The 23523-nt window shown below is 35.8% G+C and overlaps 1 protein-coding gene across 1 annotated transcript; it reads right to left on the bottom strand.

Moving 5' to 3' along the window:
- Window positions 1-408: 408 nt before the first annotated feature.
- Window positions 409-23321, bottom strand: LOC128016982 (FERM domain-containing protein 5-like). The gene is made up of 14 exons (XM_052602002.1): window positions 22919-23321; window positions 12548-12652; window positions 10563-10605; window positions 10338-10416; window positions 10082-10179; window positions 9821-9944; window positions 9583-9670; window positions 9353-9441; window positions 9186-9249; window positions 9003-9094; window positions 8006-8080; window positions 7791-7859; window positions 7590-7696; window positions 409-4085 (listed from the first exon to the last, which is right to left on the bottom strand). Exons 1-14 carry the CDS (start codon window positions 23018-23020, stop codon window positions 3499-3501), a joined length of 1722 nt encoding a protein of 573 aa, XP_052457962.1. The 5' UTR covers window positions 23021-23321; the 3' UTR covers window positions 409-3498.
- Window positions 23322-23523: the final 202 nt, after the last annotated feature.

The following is a 23523-nucleotide window of genomic DNA, read 5'->3' as shown; positions in this document are numbered from 1 at the left end:
GTGTGTGGCTATTATATCCTAGCGACTCAAAACTGGTTTTGTGGTCCAGGGTCACACATGTGAAAATCTGTTGGGAGATTTCTGATTAAAGGAGTGTTTCTGCCGACTAGTGGCAATGGCTTAACACTGCAAGGATTTCTGTACTAGGCTGTAGACTCAGATTGATTATTCAAATCCATTAAGATATTAGTAACAAGCCATTTACCAGGCACTTTCACATCAGTAGGTTAGTTAGTTATTCAAAAATCGTTCAGTAACATTGCTGAGAAAGGACATATACAAATGGTCTCCTGACAGTTTTTAAGTACTAAAAACAGAACTTGGCATTTCACATAGATTTCTGTTTTTTTTTCATGGGCTTGTCAGTGAAACTCATACAAATCAAAACATAAAAATAAACTGCTTTAATGTATTCTTGGTACAATACAGGTAAACAATTTATGATATGAAACAATACAAATTAAAGTGATGAAATGTACAGAAAATAATAATCTGATGCTATACAGTGAGCAGGAAAATCACTGGCTCAGGCACAGCCGAGTCATTGTATAACAGTGTGATTCATTATCCATTCAGATTGTCTTCAGAGCTACAACATTTATTCTTTTCAGTCTGCTATTGCTTTGAATGAAACATACAATCTGAAATGGCAAAAACAGTGTCCATTACAATCAGTAACAGATCTGAAGAATTAGTCAGGCACAGTACATGGGAGCTGATTTATAGTATGACCTGCAGCTTGCAGCCGGCACAACGCCAGTCAAGCACTTAGCTAATTCCAAGGTTACTGAATCTGTAATGCGGTTCTGAACCATCATGTTGCTCTAGGTTAACAAAACACTTTTCTGCTGGCTTATCAGTGTCAATTGTATTGCTTCATTTTATTTATTTATTTATTTATTTATTTCTGTTCACATGATAATTACCACCAGAGACACACATATCAGGATCTCTCTGTAGATGTTTTTATCTGTGCCATCATCATATTGTTTCCAGTTGCAGTAGACTACTTTATGAAGCAGCACACAAACAACACACAACAGCACATTACACAGTACAGTTCTAGGTTTTTCAACCCCCAAAACCAATTAGCTCCAGCTAGGTTTTTCTATTTATTTAAAGTTTTCTACCAAATATATTTAAATGTGTATATAGCTGTGTTTGATTATTTCCACAGACTCACAGTCTTATATTTCCCATCAGTTAGTAATTTTGATTAAATAAATCGGCCACTAGTCTCACGGCCTTAGCGATATGACTCTTTACTACTGAATGGGTCTCATGAAGGCAGCAAAAAAGTAATAGAAATGTAACATATTTTGGTTTAAGTGGAAAATGCACTTTACCAATTCTGAGTCTATGCCTTTAGATAATTTCATAATCACACAACTGTAATCCATCATCGCCTACAGAAGACATTTGTCACATTTTAATTCAGAAAATTAAGGTTGTGCAAGTGGACGAATGAGGTCTCTAAAATTATTGATGCATGAAAAAAAAATAGATATTATCTTTTCAGAAATAGTTTATACTTTCAAACATTTCACATTACTTCGACTTTCCAGAGCACTTTCTTCATCCTCTTCAGAACATTAGAATCTCAAGGCCACCATCTTCCACTAAATATCAGTGTTCATTTGTATAGGATAGCAATAGAAAGTACAGTTATTTGTTTACGCTCTGGGTTAATCGTTAAAGGGGAAATTTGGGATGACCCATACCCTGGTGTTCACGTCTACACAAATGTATCCTCTGTAATACTGATAGAGGTTGAATTCATTAATCCACTAGGTATCATGAACTAAAAATGAACAACCAGTTCTACAGGATTTATTGTAAGTTAATTTATGTATTATGTGTTATTCATTGTTAATTTATGTTTGTTCACTAGTCTTAATTTATCCATACTGTATATATATTTAGATGTTAGAGATGGTAATAGAACGTTAGCCAAGACGAATGCTTTAAAAATTATTCATTGTTAGTTTATGATACCTAATGTTAACAAATTAAACCTTATTGTAAGGTGTTATTAAATTCTCATCAAAACATTACTGAAGCTCCATTAAAAGAGATACTGTAACTCTGTCAGTGGCTTTGATCCATACTATTGACCAGCAGTCCTGTTTATAGTACCAACATTTTACACTTACAAAGTGCCATCCAAAAAGCTCCCAAACTCATGGTCAAGCCTACATCCGACATTGGAGGGGGATAGTTCACCCAAAACAGTCAAGGTCATTTAAAGCTGCAGTAGGTAACTTTTGTAAATATATATTTTTTACATATTTGTTAAACCTGTCATTATGTCCTGACAGTAGAATATGAGACAGATAATCTGTGAAAAAAATCAAGCTCCTCTGGCTCCTCCCAGTGGTCCTATTGCCATTTGCAGTTACAGACCGCTCCTGGTAAGAAATCAACCAATCAGAGCTGCGGTCCGTAACTTTGTTTGTGTTCAAAATGTAGAAAAATTTATATAATAAGCAAGTACACCATGAATCCATTTTCCAAACCGTGTTTTTAGCTTGTCCTGAATCACTAGGGTGCACCTATAATAAGTGTTTATATTCAGACTATTTTAGATTGCTTCGGGGATACCGCGGCGGAGTAACCCAGTACCTTTGTGATTCTTCATAAACATAAACAGAGAGAAGTAGTTCCGGCTACGATGTTCTTCCGAAAGACGCAAGCAGTTCTGTTTATTAACCGCTAGAGCGTCAAAAGTTCCCTACCGCAGCTTTAAGAAAAATCAGCTAAAATTCTTAATTTACTCACTCTGATATTGTTCCAAATCTGTAAGACTTTGGTTTAAGTCCCTCCATGGAAAGTCCAGGTGATTAAAACATTGAAGGTCAGAAAGTCATTATCAAATGTCATATGAATTTAACGGTTTAAAATGTTTGATATATGGATTCGTCTTTTTTGATCTTTGAAGATTTGATTACCTGGACACACAGTGGAGGGACAGAAATCTCTCAGGTTTTATTTAAATATGTGTTTTGCAGATTAACTGCAAGTATTGTGGGATTTAAACAAATAAAGGGTGAGTAAATGATGATAGAATTTTCATTTTTGAGTGAACTATCCCTTTATCTGCTGCCACTGTCTAAAGTCTGACCAATGAAGGCATCTTTGTCTGATTGCAGCATGAGGTCTTACTTGTCACAGTCTCTGTGAACATTCTTTGAGTGTAGATATTATATTTAAATGATAGAAAATTACAATTGGGTGATGGCAGCATTCAAAGAGCTATACATACCTTTTTTTTTTTTATCCGACTACAAAGTAGCGCTGCAGAGAACAATTTCACAATAACTAGAGCTGAAACATACACAGTTTTCTCCTCTTGGCATGGTATTAGGAAATCCAAGGCTTTGGCTATGTAGATAATAGTAATTTCATTTTGATTTCATGGTACCATGATATTAATGCTAGAGATCTCCCACTCATAGACTACAGACTGCACTGAGTAGACAGAGAAGGGTGCTTACACACTCATTTATCGATGAGATGCCCACCCATCCAGCGCAGCTTGCAGGCCAGCCAGCGCCTAAGGGGGCAAAAATATTCGTAGTGGAACTGCTGGAATTCGGGTGTTCTCCGGATGTCCCTAAGAAAGGCCAAGTCCAGCTCAGACTCTGTTAGCACAATAAGAAGTATAAGGAGGGCAAAGAGTAGAGCCAGGGTCACTAAGAAAAGACGTGCCAAACTACAGATGAACTCATTCACCCTTGCCTCTGGGCCATGTTGGGTAGGCCGAGACTTCTCCAGTTGAGAACGCTTCCCTTTGGGTTTAACACCCTGTGGCCTTGCCTGCTTTTGAGTACACAGTTCTGTTCCTCCTTCCTCTTGATTGCTGCGGGGGCCGTTTGTGTGGCGAACCTGAGCCTGGTCTGAGGGGTCGTTGGACACTGGTGTAGAGAGCACGCTGTCAGAGGGACTGTAAGAGTCCTCGGAAAATTCAGCCGTTCTGGTTCTGTTTCCTCTTTCGGCTCCATTTCCACGGGAGTGTAGGAATGAGTTTCCATCGGAGACCGATCGGACAGGCGTGGAATGGCCACTGTCACGCAAGGACTCCAAACCTGAAATAGAGTGAGAATATTTCGTGATTGTGCTTCATGCATTATGTTGATGTGCTGTCGGGTTTGTGTGCCATTCAGAATTTGAATTGAGGTAGCGGTCAGGATGCAGAATTTGCAATTATACATTTGAATTATTATGAAGATAAATTAACTGCACTCATTGTAATTTTTAGCTAGAAAAGGAGGGATTGACAAGAATCAAGGCTTGACAATGTGACAATGTCTAAAAGCTGAGAATCGTAATGGTCTTACGCACTAATTTCAATTGAATTATGTTCTTTTGAAATTTCTATTCTTTGATAAATCCTCAAAATACATCACGGTTTTAACAAAGATGTAAAACGGTTTATTCATTTAGTTTTTATTTTTATTTATTTATGTGTTTATTTTTAGCAACAAATCAGCACATTACAATGATATTACAATGTATTTCCCTTACAGGAACACATTACATTTTAAAATACACTAAAATAGAAAACAGTTATTTTGAATAGTAATATTTTTTCACAATATAACTGTTTATTTTATTTTTTTTATCAAATAAATATTGATCAAATATGATATTGACAGAACAGGGGGGAACACTTTCAATATCCCAGAATGCCATAACCGGTTACATTTCTCTGTACTGTAATTCACTACACCATACTTCTAACTAACCACATCAAAACATAGGAAAATATTGTAGCTCCACCCACAATCCATAAAAGCTACACACCCTGCTAACAATGGTTGCACTCTAAATGCTGTGCACATTCAAATGCAGTCACAATAAAATAAGTTGAACGTCCAGCTGTTCCAAACGACCAGGAACTTTACCTTCAGTGCTGGTGGGTTGAACACCAAGTCTAGATGAAGCTCCGGAGGAAGTGGAGGAGCTGGGCAAAGAAGGGAAGAGAGGCAGAGCCCCTAGTGCTCTCCCTAATAGTCTAGGTCCCATCGTCAACACCCGTACCGTCACATCTCGGTAACAGTAGTTGATCATCCGCAGATGAACGTTCACCTTTGTCTTAATCAGTATGAGACACTTCACCATGGTTTCAGAATGTAGCTGCTAACATGTGTGAAGATCTCAGCCCCTGCATAAATGTATCACCACTAGACCCTTTTTCTTCCTCTATCCTCCTGGACAAAAACAACATAACACAATGTTGTGTGTGTGTTTATAAAAGTGAGCGTGAGAAAGCGAGAACACCCTAAAGCCTTAAAGCTCCATAAGTACCCGTATGCCCAAAAGCCCAGTTGCCCTGCATGCTCCAACCCCCTCAAACCCATCATAGGCTGTAACAAAGGAGCACATACACAACAGTCATTCTGACACAAATCACATGACATACAAGGACAGGCTCTCTATTTATAGACACTGTAATAATAGCACTGTTGTTCATTATAGTTGGACAACTTTGTCAGTCTGTTGTCATTTGTCTCTGTATTTACTTGTGTATGACACAGATTGTCACGCCACATGTAGGACATGTGAAGCCTTTTCTGTTAGCATTTACATTTACTACATTCACTGTACTTTAGTATAGTAAATGCTTTTAAATATACTGGTACATGTTTTTACAAGCACATTGTGTCTGCTGTACTTTAGAGCTTGTCTTAATGTACAGATCAGGTACTAGAATAAAACTAACCTTAAAATCAAAATATATACCACACTCATACAGGGCCCTCACACACAGACAAACACAACCAAAATGGCATTTGGCAGTGTCAGTAAAGTGACTGGAACAGCTGAACGTCTGGTCACATTGTGCACAATGAGAGCGGCTCTCATGTTACAAAGAACAGTAGAGAGAGATGGAGTGTTGTGTATTCCTATCCCTGTCAAGAGGGATTTTCTTAAGTGTAATCTTTGGGGTCTGCAAGATTTTTTAAAAGAAATGTGAAGCACTCATCTTAGCATTTATAAGCACCAAGTTACATTAATTACAAGTTACATTATTAGTTACAAGTTACATTAATTCTGAAGGATCATGTGAAACTGAAGACTGGAGTAATGACTGCTGAAAATTCAGTTTTGCATCATAGGAATAAATTGCATTTAAAAATATATATATATTTTTGTATAATATTAAATAAATATTAAATTGCAATAATAATAATACAATTTCACAATATTACTGTCATGAATCCAGTCCATAGACCGTCCGATTGCCACCAGAGGTCACTCATCCACCATATGGACTCTTGCACCACACTGTTACACTATACCCTGGACTACATTTCCCATCATCCATTACACTGATTGCACACAGCTGTCACCAATCTCCTGCTCAACTGAAAGCGATTCACCCACTATATAACACTCAGATCCTGCTCAAGTCACCGAGTATTGTTTTAGCATTTATCACTCTCATAGTGGTAGCTACATTACAGAGCCAGTTCAGTTTTCAGCCCTAGTCTTGTGATTACCTGTTTCCTGATTCCTGCCTGTGTACCTGGTTTATCTCTATTTATCGACCACACTTGTTAGGATCACTCTCTTGCCTTGCCCTCTATATATCTGTTCGCCATTGTCTGACCCTTGCCTGTTTTGTGACCATACCTATAAATAAAAGCTTTGCACATGGATCCACATGCTTCATCTGGTTACTCCGTTACAATTACAGTTTTACTGTATTTTTAGGCCCAATAAATACAGTCCTAGTGAACATAAGAGACGTCTTTCAAAAACATTAAGAAATCTAACCAAGCCCAGACTTTTGAACAGTAGGTTTTCACCTATTTGTGTGTGTTTTAAGTTAAATGAAATGTTTTTGAACAAACACTGCACCCTAAATTGTAATTTTACAATGAAAAAAAGTATTTATATTTATTTATAATATTTATTAAAATATTGGCAACAAGGAGGGTGGACATAAAAGCCTTCTGCACGTTATAGGTCAGTAAGCACATAATAATGAATCCAAGAATAAAACTCCAAGAATTGGAAGAATAAACCAAACCAAAAATTTCCAGGAGGCTTTTATTATATAGTCACCCCATGAGAGGAAAAACAACATCATACCACCAGATGGAAGCATTTCAATGCTTATGGACCAACATATCTTACCTTGAGTTGCATTGAATTCTGAAGACACAGTGCACAACTTTATTTTTCTAGTCACAAATCTGCTTGCTACCTCAATTCAATATCAATTCGGTTTTTGTTCATAGAAATGGGTAGTATATGCTAAAGTTGGTGTGTGTGTGTGTGTGTGTGTGTGTGTGTGTGTGTGCACGGTTTTGACAATACTTGTGAGATCCAACAGTCCTCACTCAGCATGTCCTCAGTTATATAGTGAAATCAGTTGAACACCAACTATTGAGCCAGACCTCAATAATTAAAATTGCATATAAATGAGCTCAATCATGCTTCTATGATGGGTATGTTTAGGGTTATGTCCAGTTAAAGACTAAAAAAATATCATTACCTTATATGAAACAATGCAAGTCTGTGCTAAAAGACTGTGAAACTGAAACACATGTGTGTCTTTGCTTATAGGCACATTGTCTTACCCTCCATGATGGAAATATGCACTGCTCTCCTTCGTGTTCGGGGAACGCTACTCTGTCGTGGGCCATGAGTGATGGAGGGACAACTCCTACTGGGGACCATCCCAGACCTAAACACACACAAAAGAAATGTCAATTGAAATACTGTCAGGTACTGTTATATTTAAACTTTCAAAGAAACAAGACAGTATTCAGAAGACTCACCTGTGGATTTCTGGAGGCTCTCGTCTGATTTTGGCACTCTGTTCCATCACTTCCTTGGCAACTTTACCACTTTAAGATAAATTATGTATCGAAAATATGACCAATGCTTACAGCTAATCCATTAATTAGCATATATTCAAAACACAGAGCTAAGTAAGCAGAATTGAAAAACCCATGGGGTTGACTTAATAACCACCAGAGCAGATAATATTCACCTATATCTAAAGCGGCTCCCTTTGAAGAAAAGATTACTACTGGATACAGTGCGAACTTGACTTGATTTCTCAAACCTGAAAGAAACAAAGAAAACGAGAGAGACATTTAAATAAATAATTGTGTCACTTTAAACTATTACGGTACTTCTATTAAAACAAATTGGGAATGTTGATATATTAAAATAATTAACCACGATTCATTCTATGATTCTAGAAGATTCAAGATTCTGATTTGTAATGTTCTATCGATAAAAAAATAATAATAATAGTTTTTGATGGAGAATAATATGATTCCGGTTTACATCTTGATTTTTTGTGTATTTTGTGAGCAGTTGAGCAAAGTTAACTGTTTTTGAATTTACTGAACTTTATGTTATACTGTGGACCGCTTGGAAGTTTGTTGAGGCCAGTTACAAAAGTCAGTTCCAAAAAAAAAAAAGAAATAATGAAAATTTGATTTGTCTTTTCATGATTACCACTTGGTTAATTGAGAGTTGGCCAAACTAGTTCTTAATACAGTCTCAACAGTGGATTTTTTTATGCAACTGGCTGAGAGCAACTGGCGTTATCTAATACACATACTGTATTTTTCAGACTATAAGCCGCACCTGAGTATAAGTCGCATCAGTCCACAAATACGTCATGATGAGGCACTGGACTGTAAGTCGCATTTATTTATAACCAAGAACCAAGAGAAAACATTCCCATCTACAGCCACGAGAGGGCGCTCTATGTCTTCAGTGTAGACTACAGGAGCACAGAGCAGCATAGAGCGCCCTCTGGCGGCTGTAGATGGTAATATTTTATCTTGGTTAATTTCTCTCGGTTCATGTCAAATTAATTTTGATAAATAAGTCGCACCTGACTATAAGTCGCAGGACCAGCCAAACTATGAAAAAAAGTGCGACTTATGGAAAATACGGTATATAGTATAAGAAGTCTATGTCCATGTTTGAGTTTAATTTCAACTTATGTCAAGAAAGTCATATGAACTCACTGGTAGAAAGCTTGGTTTTCCACCCCACACTTCCATAGATGCTTGCAGGCATCGGGTGTTGGAGCAAAGTAAGTCAAGATGATCTTCTGATCCTTAGTAAAGGTCACCGGGGGTCAGTGAGTGTTATTTACTTTTGACAATTTGATCTTCAGCATTACATGGAGCTGCCTTGATTTCACCTACCTCTTGATGAGTTGCATAAATATGAAATGTCTTTCCTTCAAACTTCAGTTTGGTCACCTCATTCCTGTACAATATGACAAAACACTGTTAGATTAAACAAACAGTCATTTGATCTTGACTGCTAAGCAAATAAAAATGATACGAGAGATAAATTTCTCCTCTCTCACCATCTGAGGAAATGAATCCTCCTGTTTCCCTGTAGTACCACAAAGCCAAATGGGGTAAATGAGAGAAATGCTGTGTTGCCAGACACATCCTATGATGAAAAAAAAAAATACTGTATGTTTTCACTTCTTTATGAATTAAAAAATTAACAGACTACTTTCAGTTAGGAAACTTCTGTTGTACTCTGAAATGATTTCCTGGATATGGGCAGCTGATAAGTTTGGCTGCTGACCTTGCTTGGGTGTGGATCAACCCCGTATGTTTCAAGAGTCTGAGCTTTCCTTAAGAAATTCATCTCAGCTGTCTCAGGACTCTGGCCTCTGTAGGAAATGAACAGACTAGTTAATCTGCTGCATTTGTTCTGAGAGATACATTTCATGAGTTACATTTAATCTCTCCATGACAAACCCAGCATCCCTTTAAAAAGAGTTACATTCTGCATGTGACAGGCCAATTGAACGTAAGCTTACATCAGCTCAGCTTTGTGGATCTCAGCAATGCGGCGCTCCAGGCGCTCAGAATGCTTGGGGAAAAACTGAAACTTAGAGCTGTAACCCTCCGGATGCTTCCCCGGGTCATAATCTCCAATCTCAGCTAAAATAATAAGAGGGAGAATTAAACAAAACCAGTTCCATCTTGTCTTACAGTAGCGACATTTAAATACATCAAATCCATAATTCAACAAATACTGTTAAAATAATGGCTGCCGTGACTGTGTGATTTAAAGTTACCCTGCAGAATAAATGCGGCCAACGTGGCAGCATCTGAACTTTTGCACAGGAGACGGCCATGATACAAATCTCTTTTAATCTGTAGGAAGACCAGGTATCTGAAAATAACACAGAGGACATATTAAACTGTCCCTTTGCTGATCATACATACTTCAGAGAACTGTATAAGTATGTATGTAATTCCATATAGTTCTTTCTTAATGCTCAACTAAATATATACATTTTGAACAAAAATGGACTACGCAATGATCCGTACCTAGTGATCTCTTCTTTAAGAGTTGCAGGGTCTGGAGGATAGAATTTAACACGCAAACACATAGTGTAGGGAGGCTGGGCTAGGACATAAAACATTCAGATAGATATAATTAAGCAGTCAATAAACCTTTAGACATTTATGAGGGATGTCAACGAGGGATATGAATGCAAAGATTATTTTTTTCAAAACATATGTAAGTAATATTTTTTTCACAGTATGACTTACTTCTCATTTGTTTGGTAATTGCCTTGCTAAACTCCAGCCAATGCTGAAACAACAAAATCGAAAATAAATAATGTCTGTAATGCAGATAAGAGATTCTAGTTTAACACATTGTTATGACCAGAATTTGTCAACTGATGACTGTTCACCACGTTACATATCTATTGTGTCACACTTTGCAGCTCTTCATCTGAATATGCATGTGATCATTGGGTGTCCTGCTTCAAGCGCATGCACAAACATTAACATTGATACATTCATCAGGAATGGTTAATTAGGTCAGAGCTAGAATATGTATTAGCATGACCCTTAGCAGAGGTGGGTAGTAACGAGTTACATTTACTTCGTTACATTTACTTGAGTAATTTTTTGGGGTAACTAATACTTTTCGGAGTATATTTAAAGATGGGTACTTTATACTCTTACTTGAGTAAATCTTTTAGGAAAAATATGTACTTTTACTTCGTTACTGTGGGCGACGCTCCTCTCGTTACTTTATCTTAATGCAATAAATGTTATAAATGCTTCAGTTTATTCCAAACGCGCCGTCTACTTTTCTCTGAACAATGAGAAGTGAGCGATGCTCATTCGCGAATGATTCATTCTTTTGAGTCAACTCTGTTCAAAGGCTTGATCAAACCAGTTGGCAAACAAGTGAATTGGTTCATGAATCAGTTTGAATGATTCGTTCAGTTCCCTGCCGCACGCGCTGAGCGTCTGAAGCGGATCACTCAGAGTTGTAACGTTTAAGAATATCAGCAGCGTTGAAAACGGGGCTATGGAACGGCACTAAATTGAAAGCAAATCTGAAACATTCGTTTGTTGTACGTGTGTGGCTTATAACAGAGGGGAGTCAAGTTGAATGCAGCTTCCAAAAGACAAAAAATAGCCGATTAAAATTGTATTAATTTTAATACAATCACACCGGTGCGAGTACGTTCAGCAAGTCATATGATCAGCTGCTAAAGTCAGATCTGTGATCGCTTGCTGGCGCTGAGCCAGAGACAGACGCGTTTTTACAGCGCTGCGCATGAACCAATCACACACGGTTCTGTTGAGCTTTTGAATGCAATCAGGCCAATCAGAGGCGTTCAGATGAGTCATCGCTAAAATGCCGGTGCTTCCTTCCCTCGCTCACTGACTGAATACCTCTTTCTGGCGAATTCTCTCGTCAGAAACAACAAAGTGCAGATGTGTGTACGAATCTATAATTAAAGATATTGATTTTACAGTGTTAACAGTTTCAGTGATTTTAATGGGAGTTTCTGAGAGTGATTGAAATCTAAACTGTCAGTGAAAATGATCTTTAATAATTTAAATGTTATTTGCTCTCTTTCTGAACAATGAAAGATTAGTAGCAATATTTATATCACATTAACTTTCAATGTTAAATTCACATTTAATATAAAGTCAGTCGTATAAAAAATATGTTATGGCATGACACCTATATCTGTTACTTAAGTAAACAGACAGGGTTTTATAATAAATTACTTAAATTGGAGTAAAGGCTGATGAAATATATACATTTATACACACACAAACATACATTACATACATTTTATCTATATATCTAAATAAAAATAGGCTCAGTATATATGACCCAAAGTAACTAGTAACTAACTACTTGAGTAGATTTTTTATCCGATACTCTTTTACTCTTACTCAAGTAACTATTCAAGACTAGTACTTTTACTTTTACTTGAGTAAATATTTCTAGAAGTACTTTTACTTTTACTTGAGTACAGTTTTTGGGTACTCTACCCACCTCTGACCCTTAGTGGGATAGATGCCATAATTACATTGATGCGACAGGGAACAGGCTGATATATACAGTCTGATCAGTTGATTGTACTGTCTGAAAGTCTACTTTTTTTGTCTGTTTTGTTGACAGGATTTAAAAAATATATTTTCAATGCTTTGTCAGTTGAATAATCCACAAGTGTTGTACACTACTAACAACCCATAATATATCTATACTAGGAACTCACCCGTTGCTTGTCTGGGTCCACAAATCTGATGCCAAAGTAGTCTTTCTCCAGCAGGTTTAGATGCTGACAGACCTGCTCAAACAGCCATTGACCTTTTGCATCCCTCTGGAACAGAGAGACACAGGAATCAACGTGACAATGCTTACACACACTCCCTGGGATCACATTTAAATATACAGTGCCCTCCATAAGTATTGGAACAGTAAAGATAAAATTGCTTTCTCTGCTGCGGAGTCAAGACATTTGCAAATATGATTCAAAGATGAATATGCGAAAAATCAGTATCTGATTTTAACAGTACTTAAGTATTTTACAGATACTGAATGTAGGCTCAAAGAAGCATTAGTTTTCAACACCTAAGAGACATGTCAGTGAAAAACAAGAAACAGTAAATTTGTTAGGAAGGCAATCACTATTATTTTCTGAAATCATAATAAAACTGAACACCTCACAACTCCAACAAATCAAGGTCAACACATAGCCTCCATCTGTTAAAAACACCCAAGTCTCACTTAAGCTCAAGTGCTCATCAATAAACCAATATCCTTCAAAATGGTCTCTTCAGTAAACTGATAAATATAATAAGTTTAATTAAAATGAAAAGGTCAAAGCCTTTTTGCAATGGATGTGCTGGTTTCGGCTTCATTGCCGGCTGCAGTAATGTACTCATCTCACATAAAACACCAGAGATTGACAACTTTCTGATAATGCATTCACATCCACATAAAAAAGCCATATTGACAAGTTTAGTAAGTAAGGCAAACACACAAGATACAGGCTTCTGTAGCAAAAATAAACTGCTGCAGAAAAAGTTAGGTGCCATGCAAAATGTAATGTGTAATTACAACACTCATTTCAAATGTAGTGGAATAAAGAGTACAGATACTCATTCAAAAGTGTAGTGAAGAGAGAAAAGGTTGCTAATATCTTTGATACTCAAAAAAACTACAAAGCAGCCAAAAAGACACTCAAGCAAAATCACTGTAAAAAATGACTGTAAAAAACTGTGAAAATGCTACAGTACAAACCTGTTAAATGGTTAACGGTAATTTCCTTTAAACTTTACAGGGGAAAAAATTTAATTATGTTCCCAGAATTCTCTGCGTTGCATTTCAAATTTTGTTTGAATTTGATGTTTTTTTCTTTGAAATAACTATGTTTCTTCTTTTTTTTTATTTATCTGTTATATTTATTGCATATTTCAGTTTAATGAGTCTCACCTTGATGGTGTTGAGTGCTTGTGTGAATGACACCGTGCACCTTCTACATATCTTATTATTTAAAAGCTGCTTGTGATGGGCTTTGTTTCATCACGTGACTTTCTCATCACCACCTACTTTTGGTGGTTACCAGTGTATTACAAAGGTACAAAACAGATTTCACTACTTCAATAAATTGGTATATTAATATTATATCAGTTAAATTACGGTATCAAACTGTAAATTTAAGGTAAAACCATTAACTGTTACTGTATTTTTATGGTATAAAACCGTTAAACCAAACCAGTGTTGCCGTATTTTTTACTGTATATTTTACGGAATATTTTTTACAGTGCAATAACTAATTACATCTAATATTTCAATCAAATACTTTACACAAATACATTACACCACTATATATATATATATATATATATATATATATATATATATATATATATTTGGTCTTATGTGAAAAGCTTCAGATATACAGCTGGGTCGCCGAATCTGACAACACAGTATTAAAGGTTACTGAAATCACTTATCACATAGTGGATTTAATGTTACCCGGATTCTTTCTGGTGATGTCTAACCTCCTTTATATTAAAGCCTAGAAAGCATTTTGTCTGATATTTGTCTTGCTACAGATTGATATACAGTACAGTACAGCAGGGTCACTAAATCGCACATAATAAGTTACCGAAATCTGTCACCACGTTTTTTTTTTTTTTTCACACACAATGGCTATAATGTTATTTAAAATTAACACAATTTTTTGCCTGATGTAAAAAGCTGCAGATATACAGCAAGGTCACCGAAATCTGTTACCTCCCTCTATTTCACACATAATGAATTTAATGTTTCCAATTATCTTAATGTTAACAATTATCAACGTATTATATCTTAGAAAACATTTTTGTCTGATGTGAACAGCATTAGGTATGCAGCAGGGTCACAGAATCCGACAACATTAGAAGTTACCAAAACTTACTTTTATTGAACTGGTGCTCTGCTGTGCCAAGAGACATTTCAAAACATTTCACCGAATACTTTGGCTGCACAGGAATTTTTATGTCCTATATGTGTCATATTTATGTATGATAATCAGCACAGTTCTCAGTAGGTGGGACAGTTTTAAACCATTAATAAATAAACTTGGATAAATGAGAAAGAAAAAAGTGGGATGTGCTTGATATTAAATAGAAATATTAAAAGTGCAATAAGCCACGAAAGAGAAATGAATCTGCTATTGACAAGATGTTTTTCGGGACATGGAAACACATACTGTGGCCTTTGTCTTCTGTTACGTGACACAAAAATAAACCAGAAAGTCTACAGAAGAAAAAAAAAACAAATAAATTAAACAGAAAAGAAAAGAAAAGAGACACAAGACAAAAAATTAAATTAATAGCAATAAAATAATTTTCTTCAGATTCAAGAATCGAAATACTTGGTATGTATGTGGTATGTGCGAGGGCATACTTGTGCAAAGAATTTCTCCATAAACTTGAACAATGTATCATAGTTTTGTTATTGAATAACATTAAAGATTTTCTAAATGATTCCATTTCCATTTTAATACTAAAACTTAATAACTTAAGAATACTTTTTTTCTGTAGTTGTGATATTTATAATGCATAATATAGAAATTCACAACATACTCAAACATTTTGGTTCTGTGTTTAGGAGCTTATAATATCTTTTAGAGACAGCATATAATTAACATTTCTTGGGACAAATAAAATACTTTCATTCATCTGCCTTGGCCTCATTTTTCTCTCTTCAGAAACAAAAAAGAAAGGAACACAAATGTTATGTTTATCTAAATTAATCTTTGCTTATAAGTATGGTTGATCTTCGAAGGTCAGCAGCAATGATACTGGTTAAAAAAAATATAATTATATACATAAAGGATATTTGTTTTATTATTTAACATGTTTGCATCATATCCTGAATTTGCATTTGATGGTTTTTATTCATTTTGAGGAATGCGGAATCTTTTTTGTTATGTATGAGTAATTTATGAGTAAATACATGTTGAGATTTAGTCCAGAACTACAGTAACATCATGTTCACACAGCGCACACAACGCCTCTGCATTTACTCCTGATAACTCTCCACATGAGGTCAGGAGAGCTCTCAGTCTATACTTGGGAAAACAAAGTAACTGGCATGACTTATTTGAAAAAAAGTAACTCAGATAATTTCTTGTGAAATTATTAAAAAGTAATGCATTACTTTACTAGTTACTTGAAAAAAGTAATCTGATTCCGTAATTCGCGTTACTTGTAATGTGTTATCCCCCAACACTGCTTTTATGCAAACACATGAGCACCTCCCACAGAGTTAGTTTAAAGTGTTTTTTTTTTTTTTATTTCTACATTATCTTAAGAGTTTTTCCTAACATTATAATACCATTCATATTTTTTTTTAAAATATAATTTAAGGAAGAAACCAATCTGATGTATAGTTGACATTTGAGGCTTAGTACTATAGAAGTGTTTTCAGCTTGTTTATTTTCATATACAAATACATCATTCAGTTGTTGTTTTTATGCCAGGATAATTAGTTAACAAAAAGTTTTTGTCAATCTTTAATTCTTAGAACATAATATTAGTAGAAACAGCAAAATCAATTTCTTTTGATTCAATTAACTCCATTTGAGGCAAAGTTTATTTATTTTAAGTTAAACCAACAAAGAACTTTTTTTACAGTGTATATATTCATTTATTCAAACCCATTTATACAGTAAAAATAATTTTATAAATGTGTACAATGTACTTTATTTACTGTATATTTTTAGTGTGCTGTAAGATATACTGTATAAGCCTGAAGAAAAACATAAATATAATAAAGTAACTGTCATTAATCAAATGATTACAGACTAAGGAGAATAAAACAGAAATATTAATCGATCTGTTATAGTACTTTATTATAAGCATCTGGTGTTATTATTTATAAATTTTCATATTTAATTTTGTACCTTTTTCTCAGATTTCTTTTTCATTGATCCCCTAGCACCCACTTTAGGCCCCCTTAAGTCTGAAAACCCCTGGTCTTAACCACAAGCAGGTTTGATGATGCATTATAGTGAAAATGAAAGCTGAATAGATGAATAGATACATCTGATCATGATTGGCGATATATACAGAGTAACAAAATATGATGCATTCTAACCTATAACTGTTGGCCACATTTTTCTTGGCACACTTTGGCCGACTTAGTACCATTACTACCATGGCTATTGTTTAAGTTGACATATTTATATATAAATATACTTTTTATATTTAATAGATATCTATATATTTTTTATATTAAGGTTAAATTGCTGATCACACTGGATCACAATATTGCTGTTAGTCGAATGCATCTCTTTAAACATCATCGCTGAATGAAGTATTTTGTTACAGTGGTGAACAGATTTATACATCAAGCCCAGGCGTTGGCAATAATTAATTACAGCCGCAGTCAGAGGACATTTAAAGAGAGAGGGTATGAGCATGTGGTCTGACTTCTGCTTAAGTTCCAGCATAATGTCTCTTGCTCCAGAGAGAGCTTAATATTTCAGAATCTCTCCGGAGACATCAGAGCTCAATCAAATATTAACATTCACACAGCACTTTCAAGGCCTCTTAGAAAGCTTTAGAGCTGTGTGATAAAGGAAAGTCAGATTTTAAAATAATTATTATCTGCAAAAAGCAGTTCAGCAAAGTGAAGGATCAGGGTCAAAGGGTGTAAACAGACAGATGTGAACTAGAAGACTGGCTTATCAGACATAAGGTAGAGTATTTGCCCAGTTCAGCACATGCAAGTACGACTCATGGGTGGTGTGAAAAACACCAGGAGAGTTTATACACAGTAACAGGAAAATCAGACAGGTATTTTGTTTATTTTTTTATAAGGGTCCTCATGATTGGAAGGGAGGCAGAGTTCATGTCAGAAACTACAAGCAATGTCTGACACTAGGCCTCTCAGTTTGTTCTCAGATCTTTGTTCACTCTTTTTAAATATTCAGATCAGCTCCATATCAGCATCACAAACAATATGAATAAATTATGCCTTTCAAGTCATGAGACGGGAAACCTAGTGAGATGTAAAGGTGAGATTTGTGTGTTTGTTTACGTATGTGTGTGCGTGTGTGAGAGAATGAGAGAGGTCTATAAATTGTTCATAAATGGTTCTTAATCACTGATAACAATATATAGTAGTGTAAAGAGATGACTATTCTTAATGAAAACTCTCCCTCTCTCTTGCTCTCATACACACTTTACATGTTAAATAATTCATATGCAAACCCCCAAACATTCCACATCATGATTTAGACAGCTGCACTGGACCATGTATCAAAATCTTGGAATTATTCCATATGGCCAATATATACTCAGCAGCATATTCCTCTAATTTCCCAGAATGCATCAGGTGAGTATAAAATGAGAAACCAGTGTCAGTTCACCTACATACTTGTAACCTTATGCAGATGTCTATTTAGTCCTTTAAAGTCTATCATTCTTTTGGTGTTTAAAGGGTTAACAGCATGGTAATAATCACTACATGCATTTATTTTATGAAAAAGATCAACATCTTCTAAACATTTTTTTCCACAGCAGAAAGCAAGCCAAATGAGATGAGATGAGTAAATTATGGTAAATTTAAAAATGTATAGTATTTAAAAACATGTTCACCTATATGGGATGAATTCAGTCATATCAGTAGTTTAAATAAAATATTTTATTTTACAGAAGGCAAGACATATCAGGTGGGCCAAGTATTTCCACAATGGCACTGGTAACAGTCTAATGTGATCAATGCAACCAGAACAAGAACTCACCTCTTCAATTACAAATAATAATAATAATTATTAAATTATTCACACAAAGTTTTCATTGCTTTTAAGTAAAATCCCATGAAAATTTTTGACAAGGCTTTAGGCAACTTATATATAATTGCATCCTGTTCTATTGAATCAAATTTTCCATCAAAGTATAAATCAATCCTGACCTGATCTGATCTGTTAGTTGCATAGCTTGAAGATCATCTTACAGGCAGCATTTGAGCAGGAGCAAAATAGTGCCAACAATTTGATATTCACCTGAGGACCTAAGTAAATCAGTGAGGTTTCACCAAAAAAAAAAAAAAAATCAATCTTGTGTTATCCTTTCACATTTCACCATACTGGAAAGCACACTAAATTGTGGGGGACAAGAGACCACGATTATCTAATTCTTGGTTTGTTGTTTGTCTTGTAACATTAGTTCAAGACAGGAACAAAGTCGGAAAGACATGCACTGTCACTGCTGCAGGGAGTGTGAGAAGACGACTTGGAAAATGAGAGTTGGCACTCGAACAATACCTTTACATTGTATAACAATCAAAGAGGTTTAAATTTGCATGACTTCATGCTGGTGTGTCATTATATAGTAACCATGCAAGATGTAGTATTATAAGTAGCTGAATTTAATCCACAATTATGTATTTGACAGATTTTAATTATACATTTTATTCAGTTCATGTATTTCCTGGGAATTGAATCCTTGACCTTGGTGTTGTGCTATGCTCTACTGTTAGAGCTGCAGGAATTTGCATTGAATAGTTTAAATAAGGCTCTTTTAATCTTTTAATGAACTCTGCACATGCCACTATAACATGAATGCAATCGTTTTTGTTATTTTATCATGAACAGAATTAATTTTGTCATACTTTTTACTCTCCCTCTTTCTTTTGTTTATGGTCATGTGTTGATTTCAAATGACTGACTGAGGAGTTTGATTTGATGAGGCAAAGAAACAAGCCATACCCCACGGTCATTTACAATTTACACAGCAGGTTGAGTTTATAATAGCCTTCCATTTAAATTACTACTCTTCGGCACAATAACTGCTTGAGTAAATGTATATGTGTGTGTGTATATATACTATTTATTTATTTATTGTATTTGTAATGGCACTAAGTTCTTGTTCATGTTGCACTGGCAGTCACATTGGACTGAAATAGATATTAGCTCAGCTTAAAATTACCTGGCCCTCCTGAAACATTGTATGTGCTTAATAATTACTGTGGAAAATAAATATCCAGATTCTTGGAGGAATTGTGCACTTCACTGATAACTGTCTGCTTTTGTGTTGTGAATGAGAATGAGGGTCTGCTGATAATTGGCTTAGGGGAGAGTTGAGGATTATTTTCAATTCAGAAGTGAGAGATAAAGAATGATACAAGCCCTGCAACAAATAACCATTACTCCAATGCACAGATTGTGTACAGCACAGCCCCCCCACCCCAAACACCATCTGGGAGGAAAAGAAGTGAAAAATATAAAACCAGTTTTCATTCTACAAAGGACTTGATTAAAGTTTTGGTAACACTTTACAATAAGGTTCCATTAGTTAATGTTAGTTAACTACTTTCGTTAACATGAACTAAGCAAGTCTTAGTTAATGTTAATTTCAACATTTACTAATCCATTATTTAAATCAAAAGTTGTGCTTGTTAACATTAGTTAATGCACTTTGAATTACCATGAACTAACAATGAATAACTGTATTTTCATTAACTAACATTAACGAAGATGAATAAATACAGTAATAAATGTATTATTCATTGTTTGTTCATGTTAATTAATACATTAACTAACATTAACTAATGGAACCTTATTCTAAAGTGTTACCAAAGTTTTTGATACATGTTTTGATAGAAAAAAAGAACAACTGCAAATCATCATGCATGCAGCTGTGAGATATGAAGGAAAAGGAGCCACTGCAAACCAAGTAAGATGTGCCTTCTTTGAGGACATGCCTTCATCCACTGCTACCTTCTTATCAAGTTAATTATGATTCTGAAATGCTAATTAGAAACATCCAGCACAGATAGGATAAGTCAACAATGTGAGATGAGGCTTATATAACATTTTATTATCTGAAACGAAACATTTTATTGTCTGAATAGCTGGCATCTTTTGTTGGAGTGGCGTGTAGTATGTGGCCAAACATTAAGCAGTGAAATCTGCCTGAGAGGCAATCACTGAACTACACAAATAATGAAGGTATATGTGTGAGAGTCTCAGATAGCTGGTCTCTAGATGTGTGATTGCCAGGAGTCAAACACCGTCAGCAGTCTCTCAAAACAGAGAGGCCATATTTCACTAATAAGCATTTCATCACTAACCAAACTCCACTGTCCTGATCAATCAGTTACAGAGGACGATGCCAAGAGAGACTCAGAAAGGAAAGAACAGGAGAAGACTATCTCTATTTGCAATATACTGTACACCCGCCATGTTTGAATGGATCCTGTGTTAAAGACGGTTATGTGCGTGTGCACAAGTGTGCTCATATCCTATCTGATGAGAGCAGGAGCAGCTGGGAAGCAATGATGGAATCAGTCTGTTGCCATGGAGACCACAGCATCACACAAAATTCCAAGGACAATGGAATGTCACAATAATCTAAGGTTGATATTCCCAGACAGACAACAGACATGACTTCACACAACTAATGCCCTGAATAAAGACAATCAGCAAATGCACTGTTCAGAGGCAATGTTTCATGTGGTGAAAGCCCTTGTGAATATAACTATACACAGAACACTTACGAAATTTCAAACCAGTGAACTTCTTGCCTTTGAAAATTATGATATATTTTGTTCCATTTGCCAAGAATTCAGCCTCAACTAAGCTCTGCATATCCTCACAAAATCCAGTAACTCGCTGATGTAACCATGATAAACTGTTGCACCAAAATGTTGTTTCATATACATGACCCTACTGATATTTCCTTATATGTATTTAATTGACTCTTTAGTCCATAAAAGTATGGCCCATTAAACTGTTAATATGAAGGAATTTTCTATATTGATTTTCATAGGTTTTTCGCCAGTAGTTTGAATAACACATTCACTCTGTTGTGGTTTCGGGTTAAAGAAAATGTCAACGCATTAATGGATAGTGTCCTGGCAGAAAATTACTAGTACTTTTTCTTTATTGTTTTCTTTTGTTCTTCTTTTATTTTGTGAACCTGGTAAATTATACACAAATTATCCACCCTTGTATTGTATGTAGCCTATGTTGTAAATATACAAGGAAGTTTTAGAAAGGCTGTTATTTACAAGTAGTTATGAACTTAATTTGTTTAACAAATTAGCCCAAAATGCATGTCAGTTTGGTCATTTTTGCTCTCAGTCAAAGTGAAATATCCACATTAAATGAAGATCTGATTTTAACTATCAGACTGTAACTGCCAGAGCAGCTTCTACTTCAGCACAACAATATTGCATATAGGATTCTGCAATTTTTTCAGCAGCTATTGCTGATCCTGAACATCTGTGAATATTTGGCCCAGGAGGAAGCTCATTAATAAAAACATGCCTAACACTGAAATAGCACCTGAGACTTTTTTATTGCTTTTGCTTTTCAAACTCAACTATGTAGAGACAAAAAAGGGAAAAACGGAACCACTGTTCTTTTTGGCAACTCATCCTATGATTTTGATGTTTGTCCCAAACCTTCCTTTTAATTGTTCAAATATAATTAATTGTTCTGCAATAATACATAATGACGCAGTCCAAAACAAGTCATTAATGACATTCTAATCAACAGTTTTACAAATAATTTCATATTTCATGCAGGCTTTTGGGCTGCATTACGCAAATATGAACAAATGTCTCTGAATGCATAAAGAAAGAGTGTAGGAATGTGTCTATATCTTTTGAATTGCACAATGATGTGGCTTGAACAGTAGTAATAACTATGTGTGGCCAAATCAGAAGCACAGCAGCTTTACAGTACTGTGTCACCATTACAGTATTGCACATAGGCTACTACAATCTTTCAGCAGTTGTTATCGTGGATAGTTCGCCCCGAGAGGCAATTTAATGTATGAAACCTTTCCAGTGTCTCTCCCACTGAATGTGACTCAGGTCTCTCGGGCTGGTGACAGGTGACCCGCTGCTCTCTGAAGGAAACAGACGGGTCACCAAACTAATTCACTCATCATGTAAGCCAACGGAAATTTCCTAACACGTTAATTAGTCATTACGCATTGCAGCCCTTGTGCAGTGTCCAGATTCGGACAGATGCTCGCGGATTTTCCCGCTTGAATGCGCAGCATCAGCAGCGCGAGCATTAGGACACGTGTGTCGGGGGATCACCCGCTTGTGATGATGAAAACATGTTAATACTGACCTGAACCGTGCAAGTGTATTCCGAGTCGTCCAGCAGTCGCACCGTACAGTTAAATTCCCTGTCAAGACTCCGATCGCTGCCACTCATCAGTCGGCTCAACATATTGGCCAGTCAGTATACAGACGCACGAGCGTTTAGGACGAGCGCAACATGTCACTCACTGCAGACATGCCAGAAAGACCCTTCTCGGTGATCAGAAGCCCTTTTGAGTCATTGCTCCCCATCACTATCCTTTGGACTGGACGGTATGGTCTCCTCTGCCGTTGCTGGGTTTATGCCAGCGTTGGAGGTAGTCCAATGCACTGAATAGACTCAGGCACAACAGCCCATCCATATTCATGCATTATTTCTGGGGAGGGCTGAGGCGGAATGTATTCATAAACTAGAAGCCAGCGAGAGCCGATGTTCATAACTGTTTAGATGGAGATAGATTTGTTTTCTGGAGAAACATTAGCACTTAAAAAAATAAATAAATACAAGAAATCAGAGGAAGAACACTATGATAGCACACAACGCTGAGAAAATAAAGCTGTGTTAAAATATATTTTACATGATTGTTGATGTCAACAGTTATGCGGGTCTTGTGCAAAACAAGTCTTTTGATT

The sequence above is a fragment of the Carassius gibelio genome, chromosome A7 (genome assembly GCF_023724105.1).
Source record: "Carassius gibelio isolate Cgi1373 ecotype wild population from Czech Republic chromosome A7, carGib1.2-hapl.c, whole genome shotgun sequence".
NCBI lineage: Eukaryota > Metazoa > Chordata > Actinopteri > Cypriniformes > Cyprinidae > Carassius > Carassius gibelio.
Note: the sequence above shows the minus strand (reverse complement) of the source record. Positions and strands in the feature narration are given on the sequence as shown.

Excerpts from the sequence above, each read along its gene's own strand:
- LOC128016982 (XM_052602002.1), bottom strand. The coding sequence starts at position 23,020 with ATGTTGAGCCGACTGATGAGTGGCAGCGATCGGAGTCTTGACAGGGAA. Across the intron at positions 10,180-10,337 it reads CTTAAAGAAGAGATCACTAG|ATACCTGGTCTTCCTACAGA; the intron begins GTACGGATCATT and ends TGTTATTTTCAG. Across the intron at positions 7,860-8,005 it reads GGGAGCCGCTTTAGATATAG|TGGTAAAGTTGCCAAGGAAG; the intron begins GTGAATATTATC and ends TTTATCTTAAAG.